Source organism: Labeo rohita, chromosome 10, assembly GCF_022985175.1.
Source record: "Labeo rohita strain BAU-BD-2019 chromosome 10, IGBB_LRoh.1.0, whole genome shotgun sequence".
NCBI lineage: Eukaryota > Metazoa > Chordata > Actinopteri > Cypriniformes > Cyprinidae > Labeo > Labeo rohita.
In genome coordinates, this window is record NC_066878.1 from 484,380 (window position 1) to 499,181 (window position 14,802).

Below are 14,802 nucleotides of genomic sequence, written 5' to 3' on the forward strand. Positions count from 1 at the left end.
TGTGAGGAACATTCTATGAAAATATGATGCAATATCTATACTTGACAAAGGCAAAGCGGAACTTCACATTAGTGTTTCGCCGGAATGATGAATCGACTTCAGACACAAGGGAAGTATTGCCAGTCCCCCAAAATTAGACCTGACCAATCACATGCACTTATAGACTTCTTTCAGTTTATTTCCCTATTGACTGTGACACACGCGATTGGATGTTAGCTTTTGTACCCCCCCCCCCAACACTAAAACTGTCTCGACGACTAAAAGCCCAGCTGCTGAATTTTCGCCTCCATTGTGTCTGTCTTTTGTGATTAAATACCATCTGTCCTTATACTGCCCCAACTGGCCTCTCTTCTTTACCCCATGACCCTGTTTGAACATGTAACACTTCTGTTCTGCATGGCCGCTTCCTATTGGCTGCACTAACGCATATTAAACAAGCCAGTTTTGCATACTACACACCCATTGGCTCTGCTGCTGGTTGGAACTCCCCCTATTGCATATTCATGAGCACGTCTTGCTCGAGCCTGTGTGCTCTGATGACTAAGAAACAGAAGGGAGGGCTGTGCCGCCTCACAGCCAGTAGCAAGCCAGAGCTGCAGCCATGTCAGTTAGCAAAACGCTGAGAGGACTCTAAGAGCCATGGCCATGTCGCTGATCGCTGACGAGGAGGATTATGAGAACTCGGATGCTGAGCAGGTAGTAGCGCTGAGCCAGACCTACGGGTCCTTAGAGTTAAGAAAACGAGATGCGATGGGTTGCTTGCAGCTGTTATTTGTATGTGTAACCGAAGTACACGTGATAAGAGAACTGTCAGAGCTGTCAGAAATGTTTATGGTGACTGCTGATAACTACATATGACTAGCACATGAGTTCGGTTTTGAGGCTGGTGCTCATTTTGACCCAATTTGATGTTTATTTTGGAATATTAAGGTCATATTTTGACATTTCTTTTATCTGACTTGAATAAATAATGCAAAAGGATGTTGAAAAATGAAGCTAAACTAGCATTTCTTGATACTGTAAGGTCTTGCTAGGTACTTTCAGAAGTTGTAGCTGAAAGTGAAATTAGTGACACTTTAAGTGTAGCTGATAGTCATCATATCTCAGTGCTTTCTAATAGTCACGGTTGATGTTTTAATGCACTCCGCAGTGTTTCGAAGGCGTGTGGGTTCTTTGAATACTTTGCATATGTGTGTTTGTGCGGCTGCCCACGTGAGACTCTCCCGTCACTTGTTTTATGTTTACGGTTGGGCGAATCTTTGATTCTCTTCCAGTGAATTCTTTTGTATTCCTTTTCTATTGAAAACATACAAATGCATTTCTCCTCAAATGCTGTCGTCACTGAGGAAAGGATGCAGCTGCTACATTAGTATCATTTAATCGTCCATCATTAGGATGAAATACATCTCTGTGGCTTTGTAAAAACATACAGAAGTATATTTGTCTGATTGCATTTTTACTCATTTTTACATTTTTACTCTCACTGCTTGTTCCAGATATTTGTATAGATCATTGTGTTATTCAACTTCCTCAATTTCCAGGATATTTTTAACTGTTTTGGCCACAGCCCAACAAGGGCCTCTTTGAGCCGGTCCTACAAGATGAGCGTATGGGGGAGGGGCGGGACAAAGAACCAACATGAGTAAAAACAGTTCAGACATGTTCCTGTTGTAAACATATTTAGTTCTGGACATGTAGTTATGAAATAGGAGGTGTACACGCAATCAGATGTAATTTTTGGGGTAAATTAGATCTTGGATGCTATTTGATGGCTGACCTCTACACAGATCATCTTTGTAGCACTATATAATTATATATACTTTGCATATATGTATTGGTATAATATCAGCCACTTCCTTCTTTACTAACTTAGTGACCTTCATGGGGGCACAGTAGTGATTAAGCTAGATTTTTGTTTGTATCAGTTAATCTTTTTTTTTTTTTGGGTCATCTCTAGGACTGGCTCTGCAACGTTTGCATACATTTTTGTTTTTGTATTGTGATATTCTTCGCCCCAGTGAAAAGGGCTTTATTTTGCTGTTATCTGCCTCATCCAGTTTTGTGAGTTTAGTGTTAAATATCAAGTGTATCTTCACACCCTTCCAATTAAATTTGCCCTGCCATTGTCCCTGCAGCTGGGTGTGATTTTTGCTGTTGGTTTTGCAGTATAGATTTAATAAATATTCATTTGGATAATATTCTTAAAGAGAGAGTTCACCCAAAAATGAATATTCTGTCATTAATTACTCACCCTCATGTCGTTCCAAACCTGTAAGACCTACGTTTATCTTTGGAACATAAGTTAAGATATTTGTGATAAAATCCAAGAGCTTTTTGACCTTGCGTAGACAGCAACAGAACTAGGTTCAAGGCCTAGAAAGGTAGTACGGACATCGTTAAAATAGTCCACGTGACATCAGTGGTTCAACCGTAATTTTATGAAGCAACGAGAATACTTACCCGCATCCAGGTTCTACTTCAGAACATACTGTTGTGAATGTACATCAAAGACTGACAGGGAAGAGTGGAAGTAGTTGAATAAAGTCGTTATTTTTGTTTTCTTTGTGCAGAAAAAGTATTCTCGTAGCTTCATAACATTACAGTTGAACCACTGATGTCACATGGACTATTTTAACAATGTCCTTGCTACCTTTCTGGGCCTTAAACGTGGTAGTTGCGTTGCTGACTATGCAGGGTCATAAAGCTCTTGGATTTCATCAAAAATATCTTAATTTGTGTTCCAAAGATGAACGAGGTCTTAAAGTTTTGGAATTACATGAGGGTGAGTGATTAATGACAGAACTGGCATTTTTTTGGTGAACTATTCCTTTAACAACTTTGACAATTACATAAATGGCATCTGGTTTATTTATTGTATCACAAACTAAGTGCTTGAGCTAGATTGTGTATGTTTACCATGGATATGTTTTTTTTTTTTTTTTTTTTTTTTTTTTTTTAACTCTGCGTGCATACACCTGTACTAGACAGCAAGCTTTAAAATCCATGTTTGCCCTTAATATCTACAGTAATCCTGGCATAGAGATTTTTTTTTTTTATATGAATGCAGTCTTTAATTTCTGACCTTGTCAGCAAGCTGCTCTAACAATGTCAAGCAAATCTGTTTACGGTATTAATGTGTCATAGCATATGCACACACTCAGATGCTGTGATGATCGCTGGCTTGGAAAGTTTTTCTTATTTCAGTGGTTCTACAATGAGAAGTGAAACATTTCCTCACTTTGATAAGATTATATGTTAACAATGAAATCAGTTATGCGACTGTTGATAGGTCGCCTCTGTTTTGCTCTGAACTTTTGTATTTATGCTTAACATTTTGATCTGATATTAAAATTACAAAATGTGCATTGAAGTGGGGATAAAAATATGGATAAAACGATTATAAATTCAACCCCGCAAAGAGTTAATGGTTGTTTTTATTTTTGTTGTCAACAAAAATAAAATAATTCAATAGAATAAATAATAAAAAATAAAAAAAACGGTTGCACCTGCGGCGACCCGAGTTCGAATCCCATCTTGTGGTCTTTTGCTGATCCCACTCCGCTCTCTCTCTACCCAATGCTCAATGCTTTCCTCTCTGTTCTCCAATGTCCAGTCTAAAGAAAGGCATTTAAAAAGCCCAAAGTATATCCAATAAATAACTGATAACCAATAAGTTGTTTGACCCTGGAACCGTTGATTTTGGGTGGTAGTCTTGTAGGACCTTCATTGAATTTCAAAGTCCTGTCTTTAATCTGGGTGAAAGCAGCTCTTATAAATGCAAACTCACAACATCTAACACATTAACAAGCAATATTAGATTTAGCCTGGAATGTTTTTCCCACTGGCAGCCACATAACTGTCTCTCTCTCCCCCAGCTCTGCTGACCACATGCTTGAATTTGTGCTTCTGTTTTCCTCAGTTTCATAACACATCACATCTGAGATGTTGTGAAACAGCAGTTTCTGCTTCTGATATTTGCAGACAACTTCAAGAACTAAACAGCATGTTGTTGTTTCTTTTCTCTTTCATTTCATCCATGTAGGAAAGACTCATGCAAGGCAAAAATCAATTCTACTACAAGCATCAAATTCAAAGCTCTGTGCAAACAGGACTTCTGACTCAGATTGAAGAGCTAATCTCAACTCTCATGGGCAGAGAAATCCACTTAGGCTGTTTAAAAGAAATGTACCTATTGAGGAGGTCGGGTTGCACTTTCCCCCTCTGGCTAATGCGATTGTTCATGTTTTCCTCTCCATTACTGAAGGTTCATAAAGAGGGTGGAGGCCAGATTTATTGTCATCAATCACCCTGTGTCCCATGGTACCGTAGAAAAGTCGTACTGTGGGTGCTGGGACAGGCATGACTTCTGTTTGATGTAATGGGGACATGGTAACCCATGGGATGTGGAATATAACTGTTTGAAGAATAATTCCCTTTGACTTGCTTAAGAGTATATAATGTATAAGCTTATGATTTATAACCTCAATGCACTGTTGCCATTTTGGCCTGATGGCCAAGAATAAAAGCTATCAAAAAGGAAGCAGAATCAATAATGGAAAGTGCTTCACATCAAGGAGATCAAATGGCAAATACAAATATGCTTCTTATTCATTCTGACGTCCCTGCTACTGGTGCTGTTTCTCCTCTGTTGCATAACATGGCTAAATCAGTGCTGGAATATTTGTGTTTCTAAGGAAACACAGATGCATTTATCAGAAATGCTCATAATATTCGTTGGCAGGTTTAATGCATGTTCCTGCAGCTGTATCCTGACTTATTGTTCTTTAATTGACTCAGAGTTAATAACAACTGGGAATGTCCTCCAACTTCACTTGGCTGACATTGTGGGCAGATTTTATCGGTATTCACAGAGTAGTAAAAATGCTTTCTCATGTTCAGTGCTGCTGTTCTCCTGTTTTTTTTTTCTTTAAAGTGCCTCTAGGGCATATAAACAATTTGAATAACTGCACATACAACTAAATCTGAACCATATGAACTCGCTCTCAGAGTGTGGGGTCTGAAATTTGATAGGTTTGTGTTCGTTATGTTTGACTGTGTGGCATTGCATTGCGTTACTGTTAAAGTCAGCAAGCAGCTCATAAACAGATCATGTTCGGGTTTCCAAACATGTTAAGTATGTAAAACGGGTTGAGAAAAGTTTAATCTTGTTTATAATATAAACAACTGTGGTTCTATACATTTCAGCCACGGCCGGTTAATCGGCCAAAAACAAAGATGGGCTCCTCTCCATCAGCTGCTCCAGGCTCAACAGCAGGAGGAGTGAAGCTTTCGTCCAGCCGCGGTTCATCTAGTGCCCGGCGCAGACGGACACGCTGCAGGAAGTGTGAGGCATGTACACGCAAAGAGTGTGGCGAGTGCCACTTCTGCAAAGACATGAAGAAGTTCGGTGGACCAGGCCGCATGAAGCAGTCCTGTATCATGAGACAGTGCATAGCGGTCAGTCTTGATACTCATTATTGAATTTGACCCTTGATCTGCTGAATGGCGTATCTGGAAAAACTAATTGCCGCTCTTTTTGTGTTTTACAGCCTGTTCTACCTCACACTGCTGTGTGTCTGGTGTGCGGAGAGGCTGGGAAAGAAGACACGGTGGAGAACGAGGAGGACAAGTTCAACATGATGCTGATGGAGTGCTCTATCTGCAATGAAATCCTCCATCCAGCATGCTTGAAGGTGTTTTATCAGTCCATCGAACAATTGGAAACTGTGAAACTCGAGCCATAATGGCATCAACAATCTTTCACATTTAGCCTTCTGTTGAGTAAAAACTTACTGTGCTCTGTCATTCAGGACAAGGATTCTGGCGGTGTTGTAAATGACGAGTTACCAAATTGCTGGGAGTGTCCGAAATGCAATCATGCTGGAAAGACAGGGAAAGTAAGCATCACTGTCCTACCTAACAACACTAAAAAAAAAAAAAAAAAAACCATATGCTCAATAATGAAAACTGTGTTGACAATATTAACTCTTAAGACAGAGGTCTTCAAACTTGGTCCTGGAAGGCCCATTGTCTTGCAGAGTTTAGCTCCTACTTGCCTCAACACACCTGCCTAGCAGTTTCTAGCACAGGGGTGGCTAACTCCAGTCCTGGAGAGCCGCTGACCTGCAGAGTTCAACTCCAACCTTAATAAAAACTCACATGCCTGTAGCTTCCTAGTAACTCTTCAGAACTTGATTAGCTTGTTGAGGTGTGTTTGGTTAGGGTTGAAGCAAAACTCTGCAGGGCCGCAACTCTCTAGGACTGACTTTCGCGACCCCTGTTCTAGACCAAGGATCATCTTTGGATCATCAAGGACCATGGGCAACATCGGTCCTTGAGGGCCACTGTCCTGCAGAGTTTAGCTCCAACTCTAATCAAATAACACCTGCCTGTAGCTTTCTGGAAAACACTGATTAACTTGTTCAGATGTGTTTAATTAGGCTTGGAGCTAAACTCTGCAGGACAGTGACCCTCCAGGACTAAGTTTGGAGACCCCTGTCTTAAGATAACAAGATAATTTCTAAAATAACGTAATTGATATAAACTTGTCTTGTCTTCTTTCCCACCTTTTGGTCATGAAGCAAAAAAGAGGCCCAGGGTTTAAGTACGCTTCCAATCTCCCTGGATCTCTGCTCAAAGAGCAGCGAATGAACCGGGACGTAAAGGACGAGCCGGAATCAAACATGTCTACAGAGTCCTACACATCTACTGTTTCACCTGTCATGAAAAAGAAGACAGAACGAGAGGACAATCCTACCTGCAAGTCAGAAGACACGTTTAAGAAACGTTCTCCCAAATTGGAGGACAATCCACTCCGCAAGAAGAGAAAACTCTTTGAAAAGGACTCAGACTCAGAATCCAATGTCAAGAAAAAGGTAGCAAGACAATGAATAAGTAAAAGCAAATAAGAGATGAAATAATATTTTTGCACAGCATGTATTTTGACCCTCTTTTAAATCCACAGAAGAAGCGCTCAAAGCCTGAAGATCTCTCGATCTCTAATGTCCTGGGACAGATCAAGACAGAAAGAGAGGATGATGAGGAGTACGATGAGGATAACAGACAAGAACCGGAGAGGAGAGCCTTCAGTTTTGAGCCCTCAGATGAGGAGGATGGAGATGATGAAGAGGAGGAAGAAGAAGAGGAGACAATGAAGGAGAGTAGTCGAGAGGAGAATGGGAAGCTTGTACACAAGACCTCCGCTGCATGGGAAGGTGACCAATCACAGGGTGGTTTAACCCAGGCGGGGCCCAGCAGTGACTCACAGTTGAGGAGCCAGCGAAAAACCAAACGCAAGCCTCGCTTGCCCAACAAAGAACTGAGCAAAGAACTAAGCAAACAACTCAATCAGGAGATCCAGAAGACAGAGGATCGTCTGGCTCATCAAAATGGCAGGGCCGTGAAGACAGAACCAGATAGTGATGAAGAGGACAGAAAACCACTGAAGAATGGAAGCAGCCATCTGAGAGACTGGCTGGGGCCTAAGCGGGAACTAAATGGATCCTTGCGAGAGCAGCATCCGGTTAATTGGATCAGGACTACACCTACCCCAGTCATTCGGCCAACGCCTTGCCGCTCTCCACCGAAATGTGTTCAGATGGAGCGTCATGTTATTCGTCCCCCTCCGATCAGTCCCCCTCCGGATGGGCTGCCCCTAGATGATGGGAAGAACCACGTCATGCGGAGAGAAGTGTGGATGGCAGTGTTCAGCCACCTCACACACCAAGACCTGTGTGTCTGCATGCGGGTCTGCAAGACCTGGAACAGATGGTACGTCTTACAGAGACCAGGAAAGAAAGCATCATAATATGTTTAATTTACTTCAAACTGCAGTAGATCTTTAGAGGTCTACCTTGGTGCTTTCATTTGTTATCCACCTTGCTCTCAGACTTAAGCACATCTTTAACTCTAGTCCAAACACTGGATTGTATTTGTTTCACAAGAATGAAGTGAATACTTTCCATTTGGGTTTTTAAGTAGCTTAGATCCTTAAGGGTTGGGTCCTCACATGTTATGTATATTTCAAGCAGGTGCCAAACTCAACTTTGTAAGATGCACAGTCAGGTTAAGTCTTCTGTCCTCTGTTCTTAGGTGCTGTGATAAAAGACTATGGACCAAGATTGATCTGAACCGGTGCAAGTCAATCACTCCACTCATGCTGAGCGGCATTATCCGCAGACAGCCAGTCTCCCTGGACCTGAGTTGGACCAACATCTCTAAGAAGCAGCTCAGCTGGCTAATCAACAGATTACCTGGTAAATCACACTTTTATTAAATTGTTTAATTGCAGAAACAGTTTTGCTTCAGTGCCTCTCACGGTCACTGTACAGCTGGATTCCTTTCCTGATGTTGTAGCCCTGGGATAGGTAACGTCGGTCTTAGAGTGCTGATGTCCTGCTGAGTTTAGCTCCAACCCTGAAAAAAAAACTCACCTGGCTGTAGTCTTAGTGATACTGAACACCTTGATTAGCTGGTTCAGGTGTGTTTGATTAGGCTTGGAGTTTACCTCTGCAGGACAGTGGCATTCCAGGACCGACGCTGCCTATCCCCGGTGTAGTCTTTATGTACTCTACACCCCAGTCTTGTCACCAGAGATCTGCGTTATTGTGACGCTTAGTTACAGTCCTAATCGGATACACCCAGGGGTGGCATTTCCTTATGGCAGTCGCCATACACTAGCTTCTCCCGGCATACCCTGGTTAATCATTGGTTAGGGTAACTTCAGTCTTGGAGGGTCACTGTCCTGCAGAGTTTAGCTCCAACCCTAATCAAGAACACCTGCCTGTAGCTTTCTAGTGATCTTGAAGACATTGATCAGCTTGTTCAGGTGTGCTTGATTAGGGTTAGAGCTAAACTTTGCAGGACAGTGGCATTCCAGGACTGACGTTGCCTATCCCTGGTGTAGCCTTTATGTACTCTACACCCCAGTTTTGTCACCAGAGATCTGTGTTACTGTGACGTTTAGTTACAGTCCTAATAGATACACCCAGGGGTGGTGTATGACAGAGTATGGCAGTCGCTATACCCAAGCCTCCCCAGGCATACCCTGGTTGTTCGTTGCAATTCTCTAGCCCAACTTCAGTCCTGGAGGGCCACTATCCTGCAGAGTTTAGCTCCCACCCTAATCAGGTGCACCTGCCTGTAGCTTTCTAGTGTTCTTAAAGACCATTGATTAGCTTGTTCAGGTGTGTTTGAGTAGGGTTGGAGCTAAACTCTGCAGGACAGTGGCCCTCAAGAACTAAAGTTGACCAGCCCTGCTCTAGGCAACCCTGGAACAGTATTTCAACCAAGTGGGGACCTTCCCCGAGGGCAGGGGTACCCAAACTCTGTCCTTGAGGACCGGTGACCTCAAACCCCAATTAAACACACCTGAACCATCTAATCCAGCCCCTACTAGGCATACTAGAAATTTCCCAGCAGGTTTGTTGAGGCAAGTTGGAGCTAAACTCTGGACACCGGCCCTTCAGGGCCGAGTTTGGGCACCCCTCCCCTAGGGCCTTAGGGCGGTGAAACTGGTTCGGCTGTAGTGAATGAACCAGGGGGATAGTGATACCATACCTCAGGGTTTTGTGAAACGCCGCCACTGAATACACCTAAACCAGCTAATTATCTTATTATTATCAGAACTCTGCATGATCTTCAAAAACAAGATTGGGCACTAGTGGTGTATGCAAACTCCACTCTCGTGTCTGATACTTACATGACTTCTTTGTGTTGGTTTCCTGGCAGGTTTGAGGATTCTATTGCTGGCAGGCTGTTCGTGGGCAGCTGTATCAGCTTTATGCACATCCAGTTGTCCTTTGCTAAGAACTTTAGATGTGCAGTGGGTAGAGGGACTCAAGGACAACCAGATAAGAGATTTACTCTCCCCACCAACAGACAACAGACCAGGTACTGAATGATAGCAGTAATTACTGTTTATGTGCAGTATGTACTCTTGACCCATTTAGAAGTTCTTTATCTTATTTTGCTAATTTATAGCACCCCCATGTGTACACAGCAAATAGTACAGATACATTTCTGTTGAAAATGACTTGGTAAAAGATGCATATTGCTGTCTCTCAGGTCAGCTGGACAGTAGAAGTAAACTGAGGAACGTGGAGAATCTCTGTTTAGCTGGTCTGGATATCACTGATATGTCTCTGAAGCTGATCATAAAACATATGCCTTCACTGTCCCAATTGGACCTTAGTTACTGTAACCACATCACCGACCAGAGTGTGAACATCCTCACGGCAGCCGGCACCACGACCAGAGACTCTCTTACTCACATCAACCTTTCAGGTATACAGGAAATACTAAAACCCTTGCATAACAGGTTAGACATGCTAACGGACAGTTGAGTGGGCTGGAAAACAACCACACATACTTTTTGTGTACATATACAAAAACTCACTAAGATTGCTATCTTACTGTTTTTATGCACTGCATTTTGGAAAAAAAGCATGATGCAAGACCTTGCTACTAAGGTCAAGCATTAATGCAAATCCGATTGGCTAATAGTATGGGTTCTAAATCTGTATTCCTTTCCTCCACAGTTTGTAACAGAGTTACAGACCTGTCGTTGACCTACTTCAAGCGCTGCGGAAATATTTGTCACATCGACCTACGGTACTGCAAACAGGTGACCAAGGAGGGTTGTGAGCAGTTCATCGCAGAGATGTCCGTCAGTGTGCAGTTCAGACTGATTGAGGAAAAACTACTGAGCAAACTGAGCTAGTCAACAAAGACACTGACAATAACTTAACCTAGAACCCAGGGAACTAACAATTTCACCCCCCATTTTCTACGCTTTTTCAACATAGGATTTATGGAGCCTCACATGCTCAACAGAAAACCAGCAAAGAGAAATATGGCTAATTGCTAAACAACACACTCCAAGCAAATGCCTGAACTCAAGTCACAAGTGAAGAAATGTATTCATCTCTAGTGGCCAATTCAGACTTTCAATCTTTTTGTTTTCAATTTATGTTGTGCTGCTAAGGCAAACTTAGGATTTTTTTTAACGTTTACAAGGCACAGCTAGCAAAGCGTGCCAACGTTAAAATGCTGTTGAAAGGCATGTTTACTCATATTTTGCATAAATGTTATAAAAAAGGTTTTATAGTCACACGTTGCAGTGACAAAACCGACTGTTATTTTCTTTCTCGGAAAAGAAAAATTCAAAATGCATGTGCTTTTTTCGTTACCATGCAAACGTTAAGCGTCATGCAGTATTAATTTTTGTATCAGAAGGGATTTCACACTTTATGTGCAGTATTAAATGCACTCATATAAATATATATAGACTTTATTGACAGTATTCAGTCAGTACAAAGTTTATTTTTTTTCTACGCAGTAGGAAGTTAAGCAGATCCTATCTATACTAGCTATAGTGACTGTGCAGATGTTTTTGTAATGTTAATTTAAGATGTGATGTCTTCTAATGTTATAAGATGTTCTACAGGTACATTCTCTTTTCCATACGACTATATTACTTACCTGGGCTTCTTTAATATGTATATATCTGGGGAAAGACGTATTTGCACTGTTTGACCTGAATAAATACTGATATTTTTTCCAGTTTTGCTTCATGGAATTTTGACTGTGTGAACAACTTGAGATATTTTGTGTATAAAACGATATACAGCCTCAGATTATTAAGCCACAAACAAGATTGTGGTTTCCCGCCTACCCTTTTCCCGCTCTCGCGTTAATAATTGAGTAAATATAGTACGTTATCACATACAGACAGGCATACCTTAGAAAATCCGTTCTCCAGGATAACCAGCAACCATATCCGTGTATTGTGCCGTGAATAAAAAGTTATTTCCATCCGCTTGCGTCTCACTGAGTGTAACGTATTCCTGACTGCGTCGCACCTAGCAGCCATTAGAGGGCGCCGACTAGCATTTCACCGTTTGCAACTGAGGACAAAAATAAATAGTGAAATGAGAAAACTCTTTATTTTGTTAGTTCAAGGTACCATATTTTATTAAATTTAATAAATCATCTTTGAATTACCAAAATAAAAAGTTCAACATTCCAAAATACAAAGACCAGATCCCAAAACGTCTTTCAGCGCTCAGTTTAAGTCATATAGAGTGTAATCATGTCTGTCGTCTGCTCAGCTAGAGTAGTTGCCTACTACCAAGTGACATCTTTTAGAGATAGCAGCATTAGAAACATACACGTAAGCACAGTGTTGGGCAGACGGGTGTGAAGATGTTCTAAATGCAAATTAAAAAAAAAACAGTCTGATTACAAAATATACATGGGGATGTGACACCAAATGTAGTCAATTCTATTTGTGACTGATTTAAAATATAAACAACTAAATCAATGTTGTTTACATTCAAGGAAAAACTGGAATGCTGAAGGGGGACAAAAACATTTGAAAGAAAAACTGGACAACGGGAAAATATATCCATATACTTCATGTACATCTTTTTTCACATGTATATAAAATCATGTTTAATTGATTCAATTTTCCTTTATATTTGTTTTATATTTGACTACAGAATTCACAGCAACAAAGGGCATCTAGAGAAATCAAATAATTTCCTTTCCTCTTAATCTTATCTAGAAAATGTAAATATTCACAAGAAGGGAAAGAAACAGTTTATTTAACATAAGTAAAATCACGAATGCAATAGAGAACTGTGATACGTCAATCCATGTAGCACCGTTGTGGAAATCTCTGATGCCGTGTAAATGTGGTACAACACAGCACACCAAAAAACACGTCTTTCATGGTATTGCTGGAGATGAGGAACATCGCAATCAAAATTGTCCTTTTGACCAATTCAATATTTTGCAAATAAAACCTACCGAGGCTTAAAGGTGCACTAAGAAATTTTTAGCAACTTCTATAGAAATGAAAAGTGCTGTTGAAGGGAATCTTCCTTAACGTTGAGATCACATGACTTCCTGTACCTAGGTTACCAACCTATTATCTTACTATTTTAAATGGAACCGTGGGTATTATAACATGTATGGCTTAATATAATGTAAATTATGTCTCTTACTGAAATGTGTAGTAGAAAATCCATGACAGATTTACATTATTTAAAAAAAAAAAAAAATCAACATCATTTTATATGGGCCATTTTACAGAACTGGTCCGAAGTCAGAGATGGAAACGTGTCTTTTTCCAAAAAAAATTGTATGTATGCAAATTGTATAATACCTGACATTTCCAGTAATTGTGCAGTTAATTTTCATATTGTATTTTCAGAAAGTTTAGAAATATTTGTCCTCTCCCAGAATTAGTCACTACCGAAGCATTGTAATAAAAAAAAAAAAAAAAAAATAATATATATATATATATATATATATATATATATATATATATTTTTTTTTTTTTTTTTTTTTTTGCTATTTTAAAAAAAAAAAAATCAGAGGTAAATCCATAACTATTAAATTTTTAACACTATTTCAAGCGTAATTTGTGAGATTTTGAATGTAATTTTTCTTTGTAAAAGGCAAAAAGTTGATCATACTGATTTCAAAGGAATTCATTAGTTTGAATATACATTGAACCATAAACTATCATAACATCTCAGTTGATAATTCAGTATACTTTATTTTTGACAAAACATGTTTTGGTAGTTACCGCGCATTTTCGGTAGAGACAGTAAACACATCACATTACAGAATTTTAAATTGCATACTAAAACACTACTAAAACGTACTAAAATATGAAAAAACTGCGTAACTGTACTAAAATTTTGTTTCTTTTCCCCAAATATGAGGATTATGTGTTCCCTTTTGTCACTAACGAAACGATGACGTTTCGGTAGTGGCAATTCCGAAACTCCACCAAATGCTTCAGTAGTGACAATTTTAGATACATTTGAGCCCAGCTCAAAGATGCTAATCAGCACATGGTTAGCTACAGTGTTGTGCATGTTACTTTAAAAAAGTAATTAGTTATAGTTACTAGTTACTTCTCACAAATAGTAACTGAGTTATAATTATAAAAGTAACTAATTACCAGGGAAAGTAACTATTGTGTTACTTTTTAAAAAAAATGTTAAAATATGCCACATAACTTGGATGCCCCCAGTATTAAATATGGTAAATGAATAAAATATTGTACACTAATCTACACTATTTTAATGTTGCTGTGGGATAATGTGAGAGACACCTTCCAGGGGCGAAATATCACATTATTGGAGTCGCTTCAATGTGCAGACATGAAAAACATCATAATAACAAGAAAACAATGTGCTTTTATACAGTAAATAAAATAAACAGGGTGCACTCTCTGTCGTCTCGGTCTCCATCACCTCTCTTCACAGACACGTAAATAAAACAACCTGAATCTCCAAGAATATATGTGCCTGACAGACATGAGAAGTCTACTTTTAAAAGAGGTAAATCACGTTGAAAACAAATCATCTATGATGAAGTAATCTGTATGATACCAACACGAGCTCCAGTTTTTAGTCTAAATTCATCTCTAATGTAATCACACCCACGAGCGGCTCGGCTTTTCAAATGTTAAACATCCACATGAGACGTGCAGACATGTAGGTAAATACCCACATCGCTTCTGTAAACAAACGTGAACATTCATCAAGCTCATCTTGGCTACTTTTTGTTTAAGAGGAATAAGTCAATCTACCTCAGAAGAAGGACGCAATGCCAAAATATAGTGACGGCGCATTTTATTGTCAGTGGCGATAACGGCGTTGTAATGGGGGAAACAGTAATTTGTTTGATTATTTGTTACTGAAAAAAGTAATGCCGTTAGTAACGCTGTTTATTTATAGCGCCGTGTTTCCCATCACTGGTCAGCTAGCACAGTTCTGAACAGTT

General features: G+C 40.0%; 2 protein-coding genes across 7 annotated transcripts in view; one reads left to right on the plus strand and one right to left on the minus strand.

Moving 5' to 3' along the window:
• Positions 1-11,562, plus strand: part of LOC127172080 (lysine-specific demethylase 2B) — a 36,060-nt gene extending 24,498 nt beyond the window's left edge. For 3 of the 4 annotated variants that reach the window (XM_051121151.1, XM_051121150.1, XM_051121152.1), the window contains 9 exons: positions 5,206-5,457; positions 5,550-5,693; positions 5,811-5,897; positions 6,573-6,875; positions 6,965-7,770; positions 8,092-8,255; positions 9,730-9,891; positions 10,066-10,284; positions 10,539-11,562. In XM_051121151.1, the coding sequence (XP_050977108.1) occupies positions 5,206-5,457; positions 5,550-5,693; positions 5,811-5,897; positions 6,573-6,875; positions 6,965-7,770; positions 8,092-8,255; positions 9,730-9,891; positions 10,066-10,284; positions 10,539-10,720 (2,319 nt within the window). In that variant the 3' untranslated portion in view covers positions 10,721-11,562. The remainder of the gene's footprint in view (positions 1-5,205; positions 5,458-5,549; positions 5,694-5,810; positions 5,898-6,572; positions 6,876-6,964; positions 7,771-8,091; positions 8,256-9,729; positions 9,892-10,065; positions 10,285-10,538) is intronic. The other variant, XM_051121153.1, reaches the window with a different exon arrangement.
• rnf34b (ring finger protein 34b) overlaps positions 1-14,802 on the minus strand; it is a 48,566-nt gene that overhangs the window by 7,745 nt on the left and 26,019 nt on the right. For all 3 annotated transcript variants that reach the window (XR_007828585.1, XR_007828584.1, XR_007828586.1), the window contains one exon: positions 11,741-11,906. The gene's annotated coding sequence lies outside the window, so the exon portion shown is untranslated. The remainder of the gene's footprint in view (positions 1-11,740; positions 11,907-14,802) is intronic.